Source organism: Labeo rohita, chromosome 7, assembly GCF_022985175.1.
Source record: "Labeo rohita strain BAU-BD-2019 chromosome 7, IGBB_LRoh.1.0, whole genome shotgun sequence".
Lineage (NCBI taxonomy): Eukaryota > Metazoa > Chordata > Actinopteri > Cypriniformes > Cyprinidae > Labeo > Labeo rohita.
The window spans coordinates 37,953,317-37,978,256 of NC_066875.1; the positions used below are offsets into that span (position 1 = coordinate 37,953,317).

Genomic DNA, 24,940 nt, shown 5'->3' on the forward strand with positions numbered 1-24,940 from the left:
ACATATATATTTTTTATTTCATATATCATATAATTAAAAAGTAATCTCAATAAAATAAACTGCTTCTATATGTCTCCGTGCTAATTTGAGACTGAACACTGCTAAAATATTGATTACTGCGTTGTGAGGGTCTTTTACTTTGAAATTCAACTAGTTTAGCGGCGCAGTGTGTATGGAGAGTACAGTCACTCAGCGCTGGATTACTATACGTTAATTGAACTTATATCTGAAATATCTGTTTCACTTGTCCGGTCTTTTAATTTACTGTTTATCTAGTTTAATTTAAGCCATGTCGGACACATGGAGTCACATCCAGGCGCACAAAAAGCAGCTGGATTCCCTGCGAGAGAGGCTGCAGAGGAGAAGAAAAGACACAACTCAACTGGGCATCGGTGTGTTGAGTAACTACATGCTGTGAGATCTGCAAACTATTAACTGTACCTTAAATAGCATGTGATTTATTTAAAAAAAAAAATACTACCCGGATGTGTAATGTTGAGAGTCATCATTACAAACCATGTTGCTCATACAGTCAGCTGATATCAAATGCTGAATATAGAGACCACATAGGATCCTGTCAAAAGTGTGGCATCATGATGCTAAAACTTAAAGTTAAATGCATACCAAAGGGAGATTGAATCGAGTTTCAATCAGGTTTATTTTTGCAATAGTAAATTTAGTGGGTCTATGGTGCCACCTACTGTATGTGCATTTTTCCAACAATTAGGTCTTGTTTTTAACAGAGATTGGAGGTGCTGAGGGTGGATCTGCAAGGAGCGACAGCCCTGGACCCGCGCTCCAGAGTCCACCGCAAGTGGAAGTTGATCAACCTCCAGACCCGGAACTAGAGACGAGGCTGCTGGGATACTTGTCAGAACTGAGTCTTTCTTTGCCAATTGATTCCCTAGCCATCACCAACCAGCTAAACACAGTAAGAGCTGTGTGGATGCTTGTTTACACTACCAGTAAAAAACCTGGACATACACGCATTATTACTATTTCCCACATTTGAGAAAAGTTGTTAAACTTTAAAATATAAGCATAATATGAAACATAAATTGAGTCACATGTATCTAAACTTATGTTTGTGTCTTTCTCACTCTCCCTCTTCTGCGACTTTGACTCAGTCTGAGTCTGCAGTTTCCCATGTCTGCATCCAAAGCCTCCTCCTCAAATTTTCTGCCCAAGAGCTTATTGAAGTTCGGCAGCCATCCATTACGGCCTCCTCGTCCTCTTCCTCCTCCACCCTTGTCACTTCAGTCGACCACACCAAACTATGGGCTATGATTGGCAGCACAGCCCAGCCACAGAGAACTGCCGTTAAAAGAAAAGGAGATGACATAATCCATCAAAAAAGAGCCCCAGGCTCCTCCCCTTTGCTTCAAGCACCATCTTCACCTCCAAAGAAATCCTCTGCCTCGCTGGGTCCTGCCTCAAACTCGCAGCTTACCGGATCCTCTGGGGTTGGAGGGGGCGGGACTGAGAAAAAAGGCCGGAGCAATAAGGTGCAAGCATCTCATCTGGACATGGAGATTGAGAGTCTACTGAGCCAGCAGTCCACTAAGGAACAGCAAAGCAAAAAGGTATAATACCTAAGTAGCAAGTCAGTAAAGCCCTTGTGTATTTATGTGTATGTGGATGCCTGACTGAAAAATTAGAGTGTTTGCTTTGGCCCTCCTGCGTTTTCAACACTTTATTTTCCTGTTTATTACTGCAAAGCTGCTTTGGCACAATCTGTATTGTATATATAAATAAAGATGATTTGACTTGATATGTATGTATACTTGTGCCTCAGGTGAGCCAAGAGATCCTAGAGCTGTTGAACACCAGTTCGGCAAAGGAACAGTCGATTGTGGAGAAGTTTCGTTCACGAGGCAGAGCTCAAGTACAGGAGTTCTGTGATCATGGGACGAAAGAAGAGTGTGTGCAGTCAGGGGACACACCTCAGCCCTGCACCAAGTTGCACTTCAGGTCAGTTCACACTCACACAGTAAACAAATCTAAACAATTATAGTATATTAAAGGACAAGTCCACTTCCAAAACAAAGATTCACATATAATGTACTCACCCCGTTGTCATCCAAGATGTTCATGTCTTTCTTTCTTCAGTCGTAAAGAAATTATGGTTTTTGAGGAAAACATTTCAGCATTTTTCTTCATATAATGGACTGATATGGTGCCCCGATTTTGAACTTCCAATATGCAGTTTAAATGCATCTTTAAACGATCCCAAATGCAGTTGTAAACGATCCCAGCCAAGAAAGAAGGATCTTATCTAGTGTGACAATCTGTTATTTTCATAAAAGTAATACAATTTATATACTTTTTAATATCAAACGCTAGTCTTTTCTCACTCTGCCTAAACAGTTTTTGTTCCGGGTCATGACAGTTAGGGTATGTCAAAAAACTCCCATCTCATGTTCTCCCTCAACTTCAAGTTCGCCCTATATCGCTGTTTTACCTTTTTTGTTAAAGGTGTTTGATCTTCTTTGCATGTTCACTTTGCAAAGACTTTGTCGATACTTCTGCAGCAATGTAGGATGATTTTGAAAAGATTTTTGAAGTTGAGGGAGAAAATACGATTGGAGTTTTTCAACATACCCTAACTGTCTTGAGCCAGAATATACTTTTGACATTAAAAAGTATATAAATTGTATTATTTTTATGAAAATAGCCTATGTGTCGCTAGATAAGACCCTTCTTTCTTGGCTGGGATCATTTACAACCGCATTGGGATCGTTTGAAGCCGCATTTAAACTGCATTTTGGAAGTTCAAAATCGCGGCACCATATCAGTCCATTATATGGAGAAAAATGCTGAAATGTTTTCCTCAAAAAACATAATTTCTTAACGAGTGGAGAAAGAAAGACATGAACATCTGTGATGACAATGGAGTGAGTACATTATATGTGAATCTTTGTTTTGGAAGTGGACTTCTCCTTTAATTAGAAATTCTTTTTTTTTTATTATTGATTAAAATAGCATTATCTGAGTATATTATGAACAAATAATTTAGCCATTTTTCACATTTCATTTTGTCAAATTATGTTGTAATTGAACTTTCTAAGGCGAATCATCAACAAACACACAGACGAGAGCCTTGGCGACTGCTCCTTTCTGAATACTTGTTTCCACATGGACACTTGTAAATATGTGCACTATGAGATTGACAGCCCTCCTGAGGCAGAGGGTGACACACTGGGGCCCCAGGCAGGGGCCACTGAGCTTGGACTGCACTCCACTGTAGGAGACAGCAACGTTGGCAAATTGTTTCCTTCACAGGTAAAGTATCATAAGAATTGACCTGTTCCACACCTTCTGTCAAGCAATCAAATTTCTTCTCTTCTGTGTAAGTCTCCGCCATGTGTTTATGATAGTACCATAACAGAGTTTATTGGTGCAACACAAAAGTAGTAGTAGTGCATAAGTTGCAACTTTACATCAAAAATTGTTGTGTACAGCTGGTGCAACTGGCCCTAGATGTGTTTCTGGCCTGTAACTGCTTTCAGAGCAATCTTCTCTCATTTGTTCTTGCTGTTCTTATGTTTGTCTCCATATTCAAAAACTGATATGTATTATGATTTCAAATGTTATTTTAAGACACATAACAGATAAATGCCTTCTGACCTTATTCCCATTTCAGTGGATTTGCTGTGACATCCGTTATCTTGATGTGTCCATCCTGGGGAAGTTTGCAGTGGTGATGGCCGACCCGCCATGGGACATTCACATGGAGCTTCCATATGGAACACTCACAGACGACGAGATGAGGAAACTCAACATTCCTATTCTGCAGGATGACGGTTTCCTCTTCCTCTGGGTGACAGGAAGGTAGGGGCTCTGGGAATGACTGAACACAAAGCTTGTTGAGGCCCTTTTATCTAAGTCTAATCTAATAATTTTGCATCACTTTTACCACACTGATAAATGTAAAACTTACATAGAAAATAAAATCATCCTCTAATAAAATTTGTGATTATAACAAATATTTTTAGTATTCCAGATTTTCTAAAAGCTTTTAACAACCTCTGAACACTTGATTAAACCTGTATCTGAATACATTTTCCATTATCGTATGCATGCCATAAGAAAAAGAAATCTAAGAATAAAAGATCTGAAAAATTGAAAGGATGTTATGTAGTACTATCCTGGCAACTGTCCAAATGCAGGTCAACAATAGTTCATTTTCTGTCTTCAAAGGGCTATGGAGCTGGGCAGAGAGTGTCTAAGCTTATGGGGGTAGGTGATTTTACATATGTGAAATGTAAAGTAATAGTTATCTCTTTAAATACAACCAAATGAGCAAACTAAACCTTTTTGTTTTCTGTCACTCAATTAGCTATGAGCGTGTAGATGAGATTATCTGGGTGAAGACTAACCAGCTTCAGAGAATCATTCGTACTGGAAGGACTGGACATTGGCTGAATCATGGCAAAGAGCATTGCTTGGTATGTTTGAGAATATACACTACCGTTTAAAAGTTTGGGGTCAGTAAGTTTTTTTGGGGGGTTAAGATGTTTTTAAAAGTTTGTTATGGTCATGCTGCATTTATTTGATTAAAAAGACGGTAAAAACTAGTACAGTTGAAGTCAAAAGTTCACATACACCTTGCAGAATCTGCAAAATGTTAATTTTTTACCAAAATAAGAGGGATCATACAAAATGCATGTTATTTTTTATTTAGTACTGACTTGAATCAGATATTTCACATAAAATATATTTACGTATAGTCTACAAAAGAAAATAATAGTTACATTTATAAAAAAATTTTATATACTTCATACTTAATACAGTATTCTTAATACTGTGTTGTTACCTGAAGGATCCAGGTTTAGTGTTTGGGTGATAGTTGTTCATAAATCCCTTGTTTGTCCTAAACAGTTAAACTGCCTGCTGTTCTTCAGAAAAATCCTTCAGGCCCCACAAATTCTTTGGTTTTTCAGTATTTTTGTGTATTTGAACCCTTTCCAACAATGACTGTATGATTGTGAGATCCATCTTTTCACACTGAGGACAACTGAGGGACTCATATGCAACTATTACAGAAGGTTTGAATGCTCACTTATGCTCTAGAAAGAAATACAATGCATTAAAAGTGGGGGGTTGAAAACTCTTTGAATTTGAACATCAGGGTAAATTTAACTTATTTTGTCTTCTGGGAAACTTCTGTAGCTTCTGAAGGGCAGTACTAAATGGAAAAAAATATATATTTAGGCAAAATAAGAAAAATGTACACATCTTCATTCTGTTCAAAAGTTTACACCTCTGGATCCTAATGCATCATTTTCCCTTTTGGAGCATCGGTGAGCATTTGAACCTTCTGTAATAGTTGCATATGAGTCCCTCAGTTGTCCTCAGTGTAAAAAGATGGATCTCAAAAATCACACAGTCATTGTTGGAAAGGGTTCAAATACACAAAAAATATTGAAAAACCAAAGAATTTGTGGGACCTGAAGGATTTTTCGGAAGAGCAGCAGGCAGTTTAACTGTTCAGGATAAACAAGGGACTCATAAACAACTATCACTAAACAAAAAACACAGCTGTGGATCATTCAGGTAACAACACAGTATTAAGAATCAATTGTATGTAAACTTTTAAACACTGTCAATTTTGTAAATTCAACTATTATTTTCTCTTGTGGACTATATGTACTTATCTTATTCAGGTCAGTACTAAATAAAAAAATAACATGCATTTTGCACAATTCCACTTATTTTGGTAAAATAACTAACATTTTGCTAATTCTGCAATGTGTATGTAAACCTTTGACCTCAACTGTACAATGTGAAATATTGCTACAATTTAAAACGACTATTTTCTGATTTAATGATTTAATTTATTTTAAAATGTAATTTATTCCTCAGATGTCAAAGTCTTCAGTGTGTCTTCATAATAGGCTGATTTGTTTGTTTGTTTGTTTTTTTATCACAGTTGAAAACAGCTTCTCATTTTTTTGTGAAAACTGCGGTCCATTTTTTTTAGGATTATCAAATGAATAGAAGAGTTTTAAGTGTAAAGGTTTTTTGTCACTTTAGATCAATTTAATGGATCCTTGCTGAAAAAAAGTATTAATTTCTTTCAAAAAAAAAAAAAAAAAAAAACTGACCCCAGACTTTTGAACATTCGTGTACAAAACAGAACCATATAACAATGAAAGAATCTTGATCCTTCTGTCAGCGTGTATTTTTGTGATAATGACAGGTTGACTATACATTGGGCCTTACATATTTTCTCTTTCTCTCTCTCTGTTTGTTTGTTCAGGTGGGAGTAAAAGGAAACCCACAAGGTTTTAACAGAGGCCTTGATTGTGATGTTATAGTGGCAGAGGTCAGTCATAATCATTATTACTGATAAAGCAGTGACTAATTCAAAGTCAGCGATGATCAGTGCATTAAAAAAAACATTTGTCATCTGTCTACACAAAAGGTCCGCTCCACTAGTCATAAACCAGATGAAATCTATGGTATGATTGAGCGTTTGTCACCGGGTACACGAAAGATCGAGCTGTTTGGGAGACCACACAATGTGCAGCCTAACTGGTGAGTCACACTTTCAGGAACTTTTTTGATTTCCAAATCACTTACGTGACTAAGTGCATTTTGAAGAAATCAGATGTGCTGTTTGTTTTTTTGCTAACTTGCGTGTTTTCTCTGATATTTCTAATTTGCACCCTGTTTTGTTTTCCAGGATAACTCTTGGTAATCAGTTGGACGGTATTCACCTTTTAGACCCTGAAGTAGTTGCACGTTTTAAGAAGCGCTACCCTGACGGAGTCATCTCCAAACCTAAAAACATGTGAGGACTGGTCTAATGAGAGTATGTACAGCTATTGGTTAAACTCTGCCACAGGATTCAAGACTAAAAGATAGTTTCAGACGACTACTGCCAGAACAGACTTTATACCACTTTGCTTATTTTTAAAAAAAAATAAAAATACTGAACCACTTTATTTGTTGTCTTTCTATACAGCCTTATTAATGATTTCACAGGTCATTCTTTAAAGACAACTTTTTTATTGGACAAGTATAAAAAAGATACTTGTTTATTTTTGAAAAATTGTTTTATTGTTTTTTTTATTATTATTTTTACAATCATCAGTGAAAGCAACAGTACAGTGCTGTTTTAATTCTATTGTAAGTCTTTTTTAAGAAATTGATTTACACATTGTTTCATACAAAACATACAAAAATATCTCTTTCATATTGTGACTTTAAAGGTGTAACAGTGTCTTGTGAATTTTGTTCTTTTGCTGGGTTAGAGTGTAAAAATCCACATTTAACATGTGAAAAACAAATGTTAATATATGTGCACACAACAAAGTAAAGAATTCATTAGCGTGTAAAACCTGTTTTTTTTCAAACATGTTGTAACAGAAGCAATGAGTGGATCATGACAAACATCTCCACTCACCTTTGTTTTATACATGCAATAAGAAGAAAACCTTATAGAGATTTAGAAACTGGGTCATCTTCATATTAATACATTAGTTTGTAAAATTTAACTTGCAAAAAGTCCATAAAACAACCATTTGTTTTTAAGAATAGTTCCAAACACTTCTTAAGCAAAATGTGTATATGGCCAGGGTGTATTTCAAAAAGCCCTGAATTCTATATATGATACAATGAAATTAAAGTTAGAACTGTGCACACAATGTTAATGGACCTTGATGCAGCTGTAGAGCAGAGAAATGGCACTTACATGGCAAAATAAGCTTATGTGGAAGAAAACAAAACATTCAGTTGCTTCACAGTATACACTGAATGTACAACCAGCAAGGCAAAGCATGGTTAATTATATTAGGACTCTTACTCATCAAAGAATCCTACTGAACAAATTTATATCTGGCTCAAAAAGCTCATGTCAGTGTCTCCTCAATTAAAAAGATGCATGTATAGCAGAGGCTGTCTGTGGAGGGCAAATGCTACAAGCTACAAAAAAGCACTTACTGGTTATTATGTAAACATCACTCTTAAGAGTGTTTGATAAAATCCCCTTTCACCAAAATACACTCAGATGTACCATTTTACACTCATTGCTGTACCGTTAAAAAGATTCAGACATTTGTCTTGACAATGCATACAGTTGACGCTCATGAGTGTCCATGAGCGTGCAAAGAGAGGCAAACTTTCATCCTGCTTGTTCCTCCTAATGGCTCATCCTCCAGTTCCCAACCAAAACTCTCCAATACGGGACTTAAACTGGACTGGGGCTGTAATCTGAAGTTTCCTTTCAAGGATTCTCTAGAGATCGCTTGCAGAACAAAGTTAGTATGTGGCATCCACTGCATTGATGTTGCTATCCATCTGGTGTCGAAGTGAGAGCCGAGCTTTGTGGGAAAAATAGGCCTGTGGGCAACTCGTATTGCTGCCGCTGTCTCCTTCACTGCCCCAGGAAGTAGTAGAACACAGCCGAGGTTTCACCTCTTCACTAGCTATTGCTGAATACGCAGAAAAGAAAATAATACAATCAATAACATTATAAAATCTTAATGCACTGAAAAAATATAAAAGATATTTTCTAAAAAGATATACATTATTGGAGACTAAGTAGGGCCTATTCCATGTCACACTAGAGACACAGTTTCACTGCTTGAATATTCATGTCTACCAATTTATCATTTGACCAGATACCTTTTGGCTTTATCTGAAAAGGTTGTATCTTACCCGTTTCCGGAGGGCACTGTCTTTTGCACCTCTCCTTGCAGCGTCTATAGAAGGGAAAGCACTGCAGCATTTTTACACCCATATCAGCAGGGGGGGCTAAAACACAAAAGAAACACCTGTTAGACAAACCGACTACTCTAAGTAACATTTCTAATCTAGCAAAAGTGTCAATTGTTTTTTGGCCTTCTGGTGCTGTTGTGGTCATTAAGGTAAAACCGCTGTTTGTTGTGATTATTGGTTGGTAAAAACTATGTATTGTTTTATGTACTATACTAATCTCATTACAGCCTTGTGTATGCAAACCTCTGCTCTGCTGTCTAATCCCATACACAGCGACGTCAGTGGGTAGACTGAACGGAGTCATCCGATCTAATAAATCCATGATTGGGCATTACACGACAGGTCAAGTTCCCTGATAGAGACGGGCAGTTTTGCCATGCTAGGCAGTTTATAAATCACTGCTGCTAAGATTATTACTCATAAACTCGTGCTCGAAGTGATTTATGCCCTGCAGTTGTGGGTTACAGAGTAATTTACTAAGTGTATGTCTTGGTTTCATTAGAAACTCAGTCAAAGACCATTCTTAAGAGCTTTTTGTGACAAAGTGGCCAGTGCTTCTCTTATCACATTTTGCCAGGTTTTTTTGGTCTTTGGTTTGTAGCCTATACAGGGTTAATGGTTAATTTTTAATGACTTGCCTTTTACTCTAATCTGATATGCTCTCTGAATCCAGTCTGCCCCAGAAACCAACATGGCCAGCCTGCATATTTATTCTTGGGTTAAAGTTTGTGCATAAAAAAATTACATGCTGAATGGGATCAGAAACTACAAGCTTGTGCTTGTCATCAGATCATAGTTGTCAAGCTTGAAATGCAAGGCATAACATAAACAAAAAAAAAAAAAAAAACTAGGGCATGGTTTCAATCCAACTACATGTCACTCTCACACATTAACACGCAAAAAGAGTGTTTGTGTGTCAGTAAAACTGTTGTCACAGAGCCATGTCACTACACGCCACAGTAATATGGAAGTTTGTTGTCATACATAACACTCTGTTCCCACTCATCCCCTCTTTTATCTCAGCTATGAACTCATAAATCAGAGTTCTACTCTCATGCTATTGTTCAGCTTAATGAACTTGCCTGAGGACAAACGTGCAAAAGACTCTACTGCTGTTGTTTGATTGGCTAATGGACATTTCATAAAATTGTCTTTTGAGAACTTTGTAAGTGTTGGAATAGCTCATTGTATTGTGGAAAAACATCTGCCTGCAAACATATCAGCATGTTATGAGCATTTGATCATGCTTTTTGATCATTTTGAAGTTTTACATTTTCTGATCTTGATTATTTAAAGAGTCGAAATGAGAAGAAAGAACTGCTTGGTTTAACTGTTTCAATTCAAGTTTTCAGGCTTTTGCAAATGTCTTCTTTTCGTTATAGGCATAATGTGTCACCACTTGAGACTGTAGATAAAATGATTTGTGTTGGAAAATGATGTAAAAATGGCTTCTTCAAAGCCTTCTACACTGCCTCAGATGGTTTGCATCAGTCATTGCATCAAACCAAGAACGGCTCAGCTTTTGTTGAGAACATTGTGTCCAAAATATTTTCCAATACTGATGTTGAAAAGCGAAAGCAAATGTTTTTCTTATTAACTTTCCCTTGGTTCTAGTAAATGCACACACACACAGACATTCCATCACATCTTGTGCCAATCACATGCTATACATTTATCCATAACCATTACTCTTGCTTCTTTTCTCCTCTCAGTCATTTTTATAATTCAAGCAAAACATGATTTACGCAGAAGGGCTCGTCAGGGGAATTTTAGGTTCTATTCATATTTCCTTGTTCGGTTTGTGCCGAAAAGGCCCAGTTTGGGAAAAAGTGGATGAGTAGGCATAACAACAGAAAAAATGTTAGAGTTTCTTTCCTCTTGGTTTAATTTTTGGCAAGGTTCTTGCCCAGAGACCCAGAAATGATGTCAGAAGTGCACAATTTAGAGCTAAGCTGTTTACTTGTGATGTACTTATGCACTTAAAAACGTACTACAAACAAGATCTTGTAGACACAAACACTTATACACACACACAGAACATCCTTATAGGGTATTTTAATCTAGAATCGTGACCTAAAATGATGACCTGCTCCATGTCATTTACTAAACACTGTGAGATGTGTTTGTGTATCGGTATGCCTGTGTTTTGTCTTTTATAGGTTAAGTGCACTCTAGAGGACTGCTGCCTAAAACAGTTAAGTAATCTATAGTTACCTCCTCCTACATCCCCAGCCTCTTTTCTGAGAATAAGACGCCGGCTATGCGCACGTTCAATTACACACCCTCAGAAACAAACCAGGACTGTCAGTTTCATTTCTCATTGATTTAGAGCACCACAGAGTTTTTTCCTGGAATTGCAGACTGTGAATTGCGGCACTGCATAGATTGAATGCCTTTCCAATCATTTCAACCACACTAAGATTTTATCAACAAGCTTGTGTATTTATAAAGTCTTCAGTATGGTTAAAGGAGATAAGCATGACCTGTGAATTCACACTTGTTTAAATTCCTTCTTTAAAGCAATTTTAGATCAAGTATAATTATGAGGGGCTTTTTGGCGTCCAGTAAATAAAAAATAGACTTTGAGGCATGCATGTGATTTAGGTTTCTGCAGGAAACTCTGAGTGTCAATGCTTTGAAAGGTTGTTAGATTTTTAAAGTGAGTTTTATTATTTTGATTTCTGGCTTAAAGGGCCTCCACTCCCGCCTCGCTGCCTTGTTGCGCACACACGCGCTTTCCCATTGGGACTTGCTACGTGTGTATGTGCAGTACGTGACGTTCGGGCACTCTGTGGTCCACTCGGGCGCCAGGAAGTAGGGGGCAGTCAAATGCATATCAATTATTAAATATGAAAGGATGTTAGCTAGATCTCTCGTGATTTCCATATGCAGACAGCAAGGTTATTCGTGGTCCAGACGCTTCATTCGCAGAAAAGTACGTTACATAAAATCTCGGTGCAAGAGATCAGCCCGAGTTCAGAAGAAAAGTAAATCTCTTTACGCGAAAACAAGAGATACCTGAGCAGCTGAGCTTAACAACACCTTTATTGCTCTTAAACAGTGTGCCAAGTGATGAATGAAAACCTAACGAGCTAATTGCTGTCTTCTCTATCAAGATTACTTCTTGATAGAGAGTATGTGGAATGATTTATTGGTTTAATTGTGCATTCAGTTCACTGTGCTACACGATAAAATGAACATTTTAACACAAAACTGTGTTAAAACGTTTCAGGCATTGTGGGATGTTATTTTTATGCCTGCCTGTATGGTGTAGGTAACCTATATAAGTCGTAAAATAGATGACAGAATATAAGGTGACAATCTTTTTAACTAATTAATTCGACTTGTTCCCTTCACAAACACAATGTTTCACATATTTCCTTTAAAAAATTAAAATGTATATAACGCTACATAAGGAACTTTAATTAAATTACAGGTGAGATGATTCATATTTTGTACTAAACGCAATCTAAAAAAATATTAGTGTAAAAGTATACGTGTATTGTCATGTTGGAAGCAATTAAAATTACACTGTACATTATGTAGTAATTCGTACACAAAAGCAGTTTTACAGTATGGCTATATTTTCACAACTACTCAATTAACAGTTTTTTACTATAGCGTTTTACTTTTTTCTTGTTACATTTACAAGCCATTTTAACAAGGTATAGCCTATTTTCGTACCTGTAGATAGCTTGACAGGAATATTGTGAGACACTCCCACTTTGACACACCTCCAGATTGTTTAACAACCTTTATACGATTTGCGACTTCAGTATTTACCTTAAATTTTGCATTGGCTTATTTGTATAATTCAGCGTTTGCAGTTTTATGAATATATGAAATAGGCTAATGAAATTGACTCACCGGTTGTTTTCTTGAAGCGCACGTAGTAACTTGCGCTGTCGCGCAAAGAATTCTACTTCAAACTCCAAGTGACTTGCGATAGTTTAAATGCTCTTCAACTCACTGACAGTTCACTGGCGATGACAGAATCCGTTCAGCAATGACAACATGGAAAGCTTCAGGTCTGAGCACACGGAACGTTTAGCTTTAAATAGCTTATCTGAGCAGCACGCCCTCCTCCTCTTTCTCACCCTCCTCCTCCTCCTCCTCCTCCTTCTTCTCTTTCACTGAGTAGCTTGCTAGTGTTCTGGCACGTTTCCAGTAGAGCATGAGGAAAACATTCTTACCATTCAGAACCGATTTATTAACTATTTAGAATTTTCACACGTGTATAGACTTGAGTTTCTCTCTTCCATAATGCAACATGTCATATTACTTGAAATAAGTTTGACCCTTGGCTATGGGTGTTGCTACTGGTAAATTTTAAATGCTTAATCTTTTTATTGTATCATAACAACATGCATGATTAATTTAATTAGTCAACATTTAAAGGAATGATTGAAAACCCAAATGAAAGAAAGCAACAGATGAGATTGGATTAAAGTTCTTTTTGAAATCTTTCTCCTTTTTTGTGCTGTAGCATAGGATTAAGGACAATCAATATTTTACCATTTATGCATTAGTACTGGAAGCCATTGAGAAAATGTTAACCTTAGCTTGTTTTGATGTTTTAATGTTTATCATCATTGTTAAAATGGTTAGAAGTTTATTATTAGTATTAGTATTTCACACAGTTTGTTTTATAGTGTGGTTAAAATGCATGTATTCTTAGATCATAAACCCTGGCCATTTTAGTTTTGCTTAATATAACCACCCTTTTAGGCACTGGGCCGGTCTCCACAAGTCCCCATGGCTCCAGTTTAAATTCAGGCTTCCAGCACCATTGGAAACTACTTCATAGGCTGAATTTGAATAACATGGCAACTTATCAAGAGTAAAAGATCAAAAAGAAAAAAAAATCGAAAAAAGGTCATCTTTAAACTTCCAAGAAACATGTATACCAGCAACACCAGCATATACCAGGAAATGTGCATTGACATCATTATTCATTTTATTTCCTAGCTTACTGTTTTTTTTTTTGTTTTTTTTTTTGGAGTGGAAATTTACAGAGGCAAATTCCAAAGGAGAAGCAGATTAGAATTCAGAACAACTAGCCTGCTGCACAATCTGGGTTGAAGGCCAGGGCCCCCCATTGCTGGTAATTAGCATTGTGTGACTTAGTACCAATAGCATTAACCCATTTGTCACTGATCAGACAGCAGTCTGGTTTGTCCTAGCTCCAAAGGCTTCAGTTTGGAGGCTGATTCAGGAACAGTGTTAAAAGGGTAAATAACCCTGAGACTTTCTTTGAATTCTCATCATTCATATGGGACAGCAGGATGTTGTGGTGTTTTGTTTTTTTTTTTTCAGTCAGTTGAGATCCATTTTATTATCTGAACCCGACTCGCTTTTGTACAATTTTAGACTCATATACAATCCAAAAAAACAGCAATTAATTTATTTTCTCATTGTTTTGGACTTGGTCCAAAAATGTCTCTTTCTTCTTCTTTTTTTTTTTTGGCTCCCGCTGAATGAAGCCAATTTCAAGCTCCATGTTTCATTTTCATCTTTCTCTCCTCGTCTCACCTGTTTCTCCTGTATAGCTCCTCCCTGCTCTTTTTCTAATTTTGACATCTGCACGAAGAAAGTAGGTGAAGCAGAATGTTGCAGTTCTGAACTGGAGCATTTTCAGTGAGTGACACACATAAGCAAACAGCATCTGAAAGATTTTTATAAGCAGAATCACTCCACATGAGAACCAGAATGAAAAAGCACCTGCATGAAAAGATTCTTGCTAGCTTTCCAGTAAGAGAACATGAAACTTGGTTCTGTTTTATTTCTGACTCTCCTTCCACGTTTTTGGAGCTAAATATCTTTTTCTAACTTGAAAATTGTTGTTCTGTTTAAACAGTAACAAGAAGAACCCTCTGTTAAAAACCTGTTCCCCCATGTAAAGAAAATAACAAGCAATGCTTGTTAAGATCCTGATTCTTTCACTGCAGGCTGTTTAATGAAATGGTGAGTTGAGGTCAGATATCATGGGATAAGAATAGCAACTGTGCAAACTTATCACGGAAGTGAGATGACACAATTAAGGTCACAATTACAGATACCAGTGCATTATGCCATACACACAGAGGGCATACGAAGAAAGTTTTCCACTGACAAGCTAATATAGGCCTAGCTGTCTGTATACCTTTGATACACTCCATTTGTTTTGCTTAACAACTTTTGCTTTCCTTGAGCATTGTCTCTAAACACTTCAAAAAGGTTTGTCAGTTGCCTAGTAGTGCACATAATAAGAAAGCACAATATTTAATCAGAGATAGTGTGATGTACAGATTTTTGTTGCTTTTTCTAAAATCCAATCACATGGATTTTCCATAGTGTTTCTCACATTATTGTTGGTGAATTAGCCAGTTCTAATCAACTCTCTCCTGCTTTGTGTGGCATTGCGAGAAGAATAGTTACCTACACTGTAAAAAACAATTTGTTGAGTCAACTTCAAATAATTTGTAACCTGGCTGCCTTAAAATTTTAAGTTTAGTCAACTCAAAAAAAAAGTTTATTCAACTTGAAATGTTAAACTATATTAAGTGACAACTTAGATATTTGAGTTGAATCAACTAAAAATTTTAAGGCAGCTGAGTTACTTATCTGTTAAGTTTAGCAAACACAAATATCTAAGTTGTTACCTAGTACAACTTAACATTTCAAGTTGACTAAACTTATTTTAATTGACTGAACTTAAAATTTTAGGGCAGCAGGGTAACAAATTATTTTAAGCTGACTCAAAAAATGGTGTTTTTTATTTTTTACAGTGTATGATCAATAACATCAACTAAAATGCATGTGTATTTTATAGAAAATACGTACTGAAATACACTTTCAAAATGAGAGATAAATAGGCTAAATTATGTGTTAGAGGAAGAAACATTCAACAAAAGTATATGGTAGTGCAATAGTTTAAACGGAGTGACAAAATCCTCTGCAGAAACCCAAAAATAAATGACACGCCTGATGGTTTTATTTGTGTTGGCATATATACACACTCTCAGAGAAAGATGAGTGATTTAATGAGTATTTACTCTCTCATGCACACTAAAGCCACAAGGCTTACTTGCATGCTGTTGTTTGGCTTCAGTGCACAAAATATCTGCTCTATTCCGGCTTGAATCGCTTTTTACCAGTTTTCCCACCCTGTTCTCACCCAAAATACCCCCTCCCCAAAATTGCAACCCCCCTCCATATTTTGTCCCTGTCAACAATCCGCCTCCCCTCCACACACACTGGGTGTGTGTGAGATCAGCGTCAGCGTCAAATTCCTACATTCACATATCCAATAACACCTATGATGTTATTTGTCAATTTTAGAGGTAATGAATCACGCTGAGAAAGACATGCAGTGACATGAAGCTTTTGATTCTTTAGGTTTGCAATCCAAGTGTTACAATCTATGTTACATTCTTAAAGACATACAAAGACAAATCCTTTTTTTAATTTCATCAAGTTCATTAAAAATAGGACTTTAATGAACAAAATGCTGTTTGAATGTAATAAAGTCCATAACATCCGTTCACATGCTCTATCCAGTCTGATCCAGCGCTTTTCTGGTCTGTTTTGTCCTGCTATTGTCTGGAGCCGTTGTGGAAGTTGATTAGTGTTTTGTGTCTGTTCTCTGTGTCTAATTAGTGGATGGTCATTAAATTAGTCTGGTCAAGTCCATGACGAAGTCTGAAGTACAACCGACTCTCAGTTTGTTTACTTTAACTCTTGTTTTTAGCTGAAAATCCTTTACCTAATTTTGTGTTCATAGTCAAAAATCACCAGGTTTTAAAATTTACTCATAAATCATCTCATTATGCTATATTATGACCAAAAATTGGATTCAATCTTTTTGTCAACTTGTTTTATTTTAATAAGCACAGGTTTTGTATTTCTTTTTGGAACTGATCGGTTATAGGCCTCATTCACCTGAGCATATGCACCTCAAGTTTTTAAAGTGAAAAAAACAAAACATTTGTGAACAAAATTGGCAATGTTTTCTCAATAAAAAAGGTGCATAAGCTCAGATCTTATAAGTCCTATGATTAATCATTTCCAAAAAAGAAATACAAAACCTGTCTTAATTGAAAGAAAACAAGTTTTCAAAAAGATTCAAATAAATATATGAAAATAATATAGCATAACAAAACATGTATAAGCAATTTTTGTAGGATGGTTATTTTTGACTGGGAACACCATAAAAGTGTAAAACGGTAAAATAAAAAAAACCCCAAACAGTTATTATTCAAGTTGTTAAAGCATTTAATTAAGTTGTTATATCTGTTATATAATAAGTCTGTTTTAACTAGCATTAACAGAAAACCAGAACACAACATTATGGTTAATTATATGTATAGAATTATATAATAAAATATTTATACATTTATATCATGCAATTATGTGTATGTATGTTCACATGTGTGATCTCTGTGTCAATAAGAACAGAACATCCTTTCCTGGAACAGTTTGTCTGGTTTGAACAAGGTCTATACATTAAGCTGACATATGTGTACTAGGACGTGCTGTTGGCTCTTTCCCCTTGTGGCTGAGACATCTATAGCATGTTTACAAATATCAGTTTGCTTGGTCTGTGCAGTCTATAAGCTTGTTTTGAGATTCTGCAGTCTTTATCCTAGCATGAGCTTCGAATCGTGTTTGTGTGCACGATAAGCAATTAGAGGGCTGCTCTGGTAACAACAATTATTGGCTAGCACAGGGTCTACTGTGTTTATTTTAAGCATGTCAGACTTCATGGAGATAATAGAATTATACATGATTTGGTACTTTAAAGGAAACTTATTTTCTTTTTGAAAATGTCCCTTTTTCCTAAAGCACTCCCTGCAGTTCATTGAATGAATGTTTTTACAGCTGCAGGTCTGGCTTTCGCCACCAGGGGGTTTGACTTACTTTTTTGACGTGCGTGCTGCACGATCCGGTTTGTTCCGGTGTCAGAGTTACAATGGTGAAAGCAGTGAGTAGTGAAAAGAGTGAATGACACAGGTGTTGAGATGGACGGAAGAAAGCAAAAAGGAACATGGTGCGGGTTTATCATACCATTTAATAAGCAATTAAATAAGAAATAAGAAAACAGCCAACCCATGGTTTCACAATCTCACCCCTAACGCTTTGGAAGCTACTAGTTAAAAAAAAAAAAAAAACTTGACGGCTCTTGCCAAGAACACCAGAAAAAGAAAACACTCAGCCCAGGGTATTTCTGTAACCTGTAGAGGAAATATCATTCTCATGCAATCTGATGCCAGCTCTAAAGATAGACATTACTCAAGTTAATAATTCATGCCACAAGACAAAATATATATCAGAAAAGTATGTTTATTGTGAAAGTAGGTTGTTTTGGATCATTAAGATCTGATCGTATTCCAAAATGCACAAAGTTTATAAAAAGGAAAAAGAATTTCAACATTCCTACACGATATCTATCATAAAAAACAAAGTTATTGAGCTTGATATTTGGTTATAATTTACTGCTGCAATAACACATAATAAAGTTCAAATAAGGTTACATTTGCACACAATACTGCTTTTTAGAAATGGCTTGGAATGCTTGTGTTGTTAGTGTTGTGTGAAAGCTCTTGTGGACTCTGGAAAAAAAAAATATTTTTTTTCCTTTTTATACACTTTGTGCATTTTGGAATACGATCAGATCTTAATGATCCAAAACAACCTACTTTCACAATAAACATACTTTTCTGATATATATTTTGTCTTGTGGCATGAATTGAATCTGTGATGATTTGTTTTGTTGTTGTTTTCCTCCTCCGCAGATCTCACAGACCTCCGTCATCCTGTTGTATAGAGAAGAGAGATCATTCCCAGTATATGAAATGACAAATCATTAATATTTTAGTGTTTAGAAGTCTGAATGTTTACACAATTTGGATTTGTTTGTCTACGATTGACCTCAAAGACTACAATGGAAACTGATTATGATACAAACAAAGGCTATTGTCCATGCTGCTAGTACTCTGTCTAGTCTTTTACATGCCAATCTGTCAAATGTAGTTTTTGTTCATGAAATTGAACTCACAACTGTTTCAATGCTAGTGTAAATGCTGTTTCAGTGTTTATGTAAAATGTACCGATTTGTTGTCTCGACAGTCTCCACAGAGGCATCCCACACATCCATTCACAACCTGAATGACACAGAGTATTGTCTGGATCAGAGACAGGCCCAAAAGTATGGAGAACAGCACGATGTGCCAGAGAACCACATTCTCGGGAAAGAGACACTCGGACCATATTGTCTTATCCACCAGGTAACTGCTGTTCCTGTTACAGCAAAACAAAAAGATGAGAGGAGATTTAGTTGAAGTGCAGGATAAGACCTCATCTAGTGGCCATACAAAGAACTGCAATTTCACTTGCGTTTTTATTGCATTTATTTCATTTTTCTTGTAGGTTTTAGGTGTTATTACCCTTTCCTTTCCTCAAAGGGATATTCCCATTTTCCATCCTCAACTTGGCATTTTGGCCCAACAGCCAGTGCTGCAATGGCAACACAGGCACAGTAGACCGACCCAAGGGCACCAAATACAGACGAGAAAACAGAACTCAGCATCTGAACGAAACAAAAAGAGCATGAAATGTTAAACAATTAACATATGTTATATACACCACCAGTTAAAAGTTTTAGAACAGTAAGATTTTAATGTTTCTTAAAGAAGTCCCTTCTGCATACAAAGCCTTATTTGATCCAAAATACAGCAAAAGCAGTAATATTGTGAAATGTTTTTACTTTTTAAAATCTGCTTTCTTGAATATATTTTAAAATGTAATTTATTCCTGTGATCAAAGCTACATTTTTAGCATCATTACTTGTGTCACATGATCCTTCAGAAATCATTCTAATATGCTGATTTTATTTAACAAGGATGCCTTAAATTGATCAAAAGTGATGATAAAGACATTTGTAATGTTACGAAAGATCTCTATTTCAGATAAATGCTGTTCTTCTGAACTTAATATTCATCAAAGAAACCTGAAAAAAATCCTACTCAGATGTTTTCAACATAATAGTAATAACAGTCAATGTTTTTTTGAGCAGCAAATCTGAATATTAGAACGATTTCTGTAGGATCATGTGACTAGAGTAATGATGCTAAAAATTCAGCTTTGAAACCATAGGAATAAATTACATTTTAAAATATATTCAAATAGAAAAACGTTATTTTAAATAGTAAAAGTATTTCAAAATTGTACTGTTTTTGCTGTACTTTGGATCAAATAAATTCAGGCTTGGTGAGCAGAAGAGACATTAAAAATCTTTCAATAACTTTTGACTGGTAGTGTACTGTATGTAATTTTTCTGTGCAATACATTTGTGTATATGCATAAGAGAATGTTGTTTTTGTCTAACTGCTGAAAATATTTTCACATTGTACAGCTTCTCCAGTAAGCTTCTTGTTGTGAATAATAGTGACTGTACTTTTTTTTTTGGTGTTTTTCTGTGTTAGATTTACTCACACGACAACGGTTTCCACAGCAACCTGCCCCGCAACAGCCTTTGCCCCCGGCTCTGATGGCTGAGCAGCTTGGACAAATCATCTGATGAATAAAAGTGAGTGCAAATTAACTTATCGTCCGCTGTGACATCATATGATTAACTTATCATCAACTATGATAAACTTTGACTATGAAACTATGAAAAATTGTTCTTTAAATAACTGTTCACAAAATGTTTCTTTGGGGACCCCAAAATTGTTCTTCTGACATTACTGCACAAAATGCTAATGAGACTAAATTACACATCAAACTTGCATTACTTTTCCTGTGATATGTGTACTTCCTCATTGCATGTTCCTGTGTAATTGCAATTATTGCTTGCTGTGAACATAAGCTACCTTACGTAACTTTACTCAGGAGTAATCCATCCTGGTCATATCCAGGATGTTCTATACACTCAGGAAAAAAAGGTACAAATGTTGTCACTGGGGCGGTACCTTTTTAAAAGGTACACATAAGTACCATTAAGGTACTGATTACTACAAATATGTACATTAAAGTACTAAAATGTACCTTCAAGTGACTTATATTCATCTTTTATGGGTAAATAAGAGTTTAGTACAATGTCAATGTATTTTTCACAGTGTGAGCGGTGAAGCTCTACATAATGGACCACTGTTCCTCATCATTTTACTTCCTCACCACAGACATTCTGCTTTTCTTCCTCAGTTCTAAAGTTCCTTTATTTTTATTGACTAATACTGCTAATTCAACTATTCTATCATATACATATACATTCGTCATATACATTCGTAAAGTATGTTTTGATGTTCGATCTAAAACATCAAGCAATGTCAAGCCTGTTCATTTTAGTAAACAATAAAATTCTCGCCGCATAACAACAAGACAGCCAGATTTGTTTTCTCAGGAAACAACCAATTTCAGACAAACAGAAAAATTAAACAGACTGGATTACTCACAAACAGTCCTCCACCAAGAACACCTGCCATAAGCCAGACTTGAAGGGAAATCTGGTTAGTTTCCAACTGTTCTCCATTAGGGAAGAATAAAAGTATATTCGCTATTATACACAAAAAAGCTGAGGGCAAAAGTATTAGTCCTATTAACCGTGCACACTTCCCAGTACACATTGCGATGGATCTGTATAAAAAACGTTAGAAATCAGGAGAAACGGTCAAGCACTTGTGTTCTTTTCAGTGCACCAGGGTCTGACTGATACCACAGAATGCCCTTTGAGACTAGACAATATTTACAGAGCTTTTTATCAGTGCCATTAATGGTGTGGTAACACAGGAGTGGGCAGTCAGTGTTTCTGCTTTGGATAATTACTGTCAAATGTATATGTTTATTATGGCTGGTTGATCAGTGCAAGGTTTGTGGGGACAAGAGTTGCAGTAAAGCCAGATAATGAATCCTGACAGAACAACAAGGTTCTGCTTTACAGCCCATGAAAAAATTCCTAGTGTTATAAAAGGCAACTATATGATTTAATTTATAATGCTTTTATAAAGGCTAATGATTATTATGCTTCGTCATTTCTTTTTATGATCTTCACTGACTACCATTCATAACATTCATTAAAACACCTCTAGATTAATTTACAGTTTGTTGAAATAACAATTTCATAAATGCTCTTTTACCTTTATAAAAGGTTGTGTAAACTGAAAAAGCTTGAAAGGACCATGACAATTAAGGCAAACAACATGTTCTTAATACTGTAATACTCAAGAAAGGTAGTCTTGTAAGTCTTCAGCAATGGTTTTTATAACTAAAATACAGTGGTTTGGGTTGAAGACTGTTAGGGACATATTGACATTAAAGAGAAATAAAATATGTACTTTAAAGGTAGTCACAAAAAGTATGTTTGTTCTCTGAGAACGGTAGATCATTGAATCTAAACCTAAACAGTTCCAATATTTCTGTAAAAAAAAATAAATAAATAAATAAAAATAATAATAATAATAATAATGAAGTGTATCTATTCAAATTAAAGTACTACTCTTTTAAAGAAATGCAAAGAAATCTAAAACATCGCCTTTATCCCACATTTTCGATTGACTGCATGAGCTGTGGACGCGCGTTCACGAGAGCATCCCAACACATGCGTGTGGCGGTACTGACCCGGCTCAATAGCGTGCATTCAACGTCATACCGCCAGATCTGGATCAGCGCCGGCGCCGCCACACACATGCGTACTGGTAACTTACTCTCGTGGACGCGCGTCCACAAGTGACGCAGTGGACATTTTTTTTTTTATTTCTTTGCGCAAAAAAGTATTCTCGTAGTTTCTTAAAATTACAGTTTAACCACTGATGTCATACGGACTACTTTGTCGATCATTTTGGTACTTTCCTGGGCCTTGAACGTGGTAGTATCCTTGCTGTCTATGAGAGGATTTTCCTCTCCTCTCGGAATTCATCAAAAATATCTTAAATTGTGTTCTGAAGATGAACGAAGGTCTTACGGGTTTGGAACAACATGAGAGTGAGTAATTAATGACTGAATTTTCATTTTTGGGTGAACTAACCCTTTAACGAGAACTGTAAGTAGGCCTGTTTAGCCTTACGTTATACGTAAATCTGTAACGTCATTAGGGGGCGCAAGTGAGTTTGTTTAGCGTTCGCGTGATGTTTTGCAACATTTTGGCGCAAAAAGTGTTACTTCAACTCGGGTTCAACGCAAGGTAAGCAATTTAAAACATTTTGTGTAACATTAATCAAAAGTCAAATGTTGTTTGATGTGTTTTGTCGAAGATGTCGGACAATTTGTTCTTAGTCGGTTGTTTTTTCGATATTGCTAGTTCAAATTCAGGTAACGCTGTTTAGTTAACATATACTAACTGTTACAAATTGTTTAAACTCACAAAACGTGTTTATAACATGGCGGTGTTGTTTTAACTGTTGCTTTATCTGACATATGTGAGTTGGTGGATGACTTTACCTGCAAATTCAAATATATAATTAGCATGATGATGAGTAGGCCTCAGACGTTTTTGCTAGTTGTGCGTAGTAAACTTGTACAGGCTGGTTTGTACATTTTGAAATATACTGACTTGAAGATACAAAAGCGGTTGTGTGTATGCATGTAGTGAACTTCAGGTGAGATGTTTGTAATGTTTATTGATAGTTAAAACGGTTGAGAAAGACACTGAATGTGCGTATAGGTGGTTTATCATCAGGAAAAAAAGCACGGTAAGATGTGCTTCTTTAGTTATAGCGTTGTTTTGTACAAAGTTATTTCCTCTGTATGTATTATGTTTTATACATGATTTATTTTTACGTGCCTCACTGTTGAGATGGTGGGAAGGTTGCTGTTTGCAATTCTTTTTGTGTCCACTGGGGGGCAGGCCCTTTCCGTGTTTAACGGCAATGTTTTAAGTTAAAGCAATAGATTCAATGAATTTTACCTCTGCTGTCATGTCCCAAGTGATTATATTTTCATCTCCATTTGAAACATTTTATGATAGCAGTAGCTTCATTTTATAATACTCCTGGAATTGTATCCATGTTTCTGATTGGCAAACAAGCACCTCATTGTAATACTCCCTCCTCCTTACAGACTTTGTATAAAAAAAGTACTATTTTTTTAAAAACGAAATAATATTAACAAGTGGTAATATCAGTGTGTAATCTTAATAGCATTATGTACAAGATGCTCTTACGATAAAAACAACAAAATTAAAGTACGTTCCGTCGTCATACTTACTGTATCAAAGAATGTGGTTCCTACTGTACACAATTTGTAGGTATCGCTTCTCGGCCTTTTGGCTAAGATCAAGTGTAGTATCTGTTCTTATCAGTTTAATATCTGATACGTGCCCTACCCGGGCACCATATATTAAATTGATTTTTGGAACAGGGAGATGGAATAGGGGCTTGCTCCGTCCACTCCACGCATCGACCCGGTATTGCAGTACTTCCGGGAACGGTGCACCCCCCTAATATGGTCAAAGAAAGAACTGCAGTGTCTGGTGACTAGGTGGTTACATTGTTGTGTTATGTTCGACAGTGTAGTGTATGTTTATTAACGCGGCAGCTTGTATGTTGTGTTAAGGATGGTTCTTTGTGTTCTAAAGTTAGCAGTTTCTCTGTATTTTTGTGAGTTGTCTGTCCTGTTTTGAAAATGCAGTAGCTTTCTATTTTAGCGCGCCCCGCGTTACTGTTCTCTTAGGATAAATGTGTTCTTGTATAACTCGTGTAAGTCGCTTTTTAGCGTTTGCCAAATGAATGAATGTGGTTGTCGTAGGGACGCAGGCTTCTTCTGTTGTTTGTCACATGCTTCTGCGAGCGAGTCTTTAAGCAAAATTAAGTTAATGTTCTGGTGCTCGGAACAGGCATCTCGGGCATCTTACAGACTTCTGCCTGTCACTGTAAAAGCAGTTTTAAAAAAAAATGTTAACCCTTCTGTCTGGAATCCCCTAAATCACATTTAAGTGTGATTTAAAAAAATTACCTGCGCTATATCTGGTTGCAAAAATTGTCTTTCTTTAAATACGCTTAATGCATCTGTTAAGGCACTTTATATTAATAAACATGAAACACTCAACTTTTATACTATATCAGTGCTGTTATTCTGGGCTAATATAGCATGCCTAAAAAATTGTTGATGGTTATTGTGTGTCATCTCTCATATGGAGATTAACTTTAAAGTAGTGGTTCAAAATGTGTATACCTTCAGTCAGTTCAATTTGTTTTTGAATCAGCCGTGCATAGTAAACAGACGATCACAGACACGGAGATGTAGG

General features: G+C 36.2%; 2 protein-coding genes, 1 long non-coding RNA gene and 1 other non-coding gene across 4 annotated transcripts; 2 read left to right on the forward strand and 2 right to left on the reverse strand.

Annotated features, from left to right (window-relative positions):
* The first annotated feature begins 4 nt into the window (after positions 1-4).
* Positions 5-6,950, forward strand: mettl3 (methyltransferase like 3). The gene is made up of 11 exons (XM_051115110.1): positions 5-392; positions 744-931; positions 1,128-1,583; positions 1,796-1,971; positions 3,069-3,282; positions 3,644-3,831; positions 4,201-4,239; positions 4,340-4,448; positions 6,263-6,328; positions 6,428-6,540; positions 6,689-6,950. The coding sequence occupies exons 1-11, from the start codon at positions 290-292 to the stop codon at positions 6,798-6,800; spliced, it is 1,764 nt and encodes a 587-aa protein (XP_050971067.1). The 5' UTR covers positions 5-289; the 3' UTR covers positions 6,801-6,950.
* A 714-nt stretch (positions 6,951-7,664) lies between these two features.
* LOC127168314 (uncharacterized) lies at positions 7,665-12,802 on the reverse strand. Its single transcript, XR_007828096.1, has 3 exons — positions 12,592-12,802; positions 8,665-8,760; positions 7,665-8,438 (listed from the first exon to the last, which is right to left on the reverse strand). It is a non-coding gene; the product is annotated as an uncharacterized LOC127168314 (long non-coding RNA).
* A 5,053-nt stretch (positions 12,803-17,855) lies between these two features.
* On the reverse strand, positions 17,856-21,424 carry tm4sf5 (transmembrane 4 L six family member 5). Its single transcript, XM_051113828.1, has 5 exons — positions 21,156-21,424; positions 20,197-20,277; positions 19,149-19,291; positions 18,813-19,002; positions 17,856-18,518 (listed from the first exon to the last, which is right to left on the reverse strand). Exons 1-5 carry the CDS (start codon positions 21,324-21,326, stop codon positions 18,501-18,503), a joined length of 603 nt encoding a protein of 200 aa, XP_050969785.1. The 5' UTR covers positions 21,327-21,424; the 3' UTR covers positions 17,856-18,500.
* Positions 21,425-23,943: 2,519 nt separating this feature from the next.
* LOC127169036 (U2 spliceosomal RNA) lies at positions 23,944-24,134 on the forward strand. The gene has a single exon (XR_007828177.1). It is a non-coding gene; the product is annotated as a U2 spliceosomal RNA (small nuclear RNA).
* The last annotated feature ends 806 nt before the right edge of the window (positions 24,135-24,940 follow it).

What these genes read in the sequence shown, in the direction of transcription:
- tm4sf5 (XM_051113828.1), bottom strand. Translation starts at nt 21,326, where the DNA reads ATGTGTACTGGGAAGTGTGCACGGTTAATAGGACTAATACTTTTGCCC. An exon ending in TTCTTGGTGGAGGACTGTTT is followed by an intron (nt 20,278 to 21,155) that starts GTGAGTAATCCA and finishes TTTATTCATCAG; the next exon opens with ATGATTTGTCCAAGCTGCTC. An exon ending in GCTGTGGAAACCGTTGTCGT is followed by an intron (nt 19,292 to 20,196) that starts GTGAGTAAATCT and finishes TGTTTCGTTCAG; the next exon opens with ATGCTGAGTTCTGTTTTCTC.
- mettl3 (XM_051115110.1), top strand. Translation starts at nt 290, where the DNA reads ATGTCGGACACATGGAGTCACATCCAGGCGCACAAAAAGCAGCTGGAT. An exon ending in CACAACTCAACTGGGCATCG is followed by an intron (nt 393 to 743) that starts GTGTGTTGAGTA and finishes TGTTTTTAACAG; the next exon opens with AGATTGGAGGTGCTGAGGGT. An exon ending in ATGGCAAAGAGCATTGCTTG is followed by an intron (nt 4,449 to 6,262) that starts GTATGTTTGAGA and finishes TTGTTTGTTCAG; the next exon opens with GTGGGAGTAAAAGGAAACCC.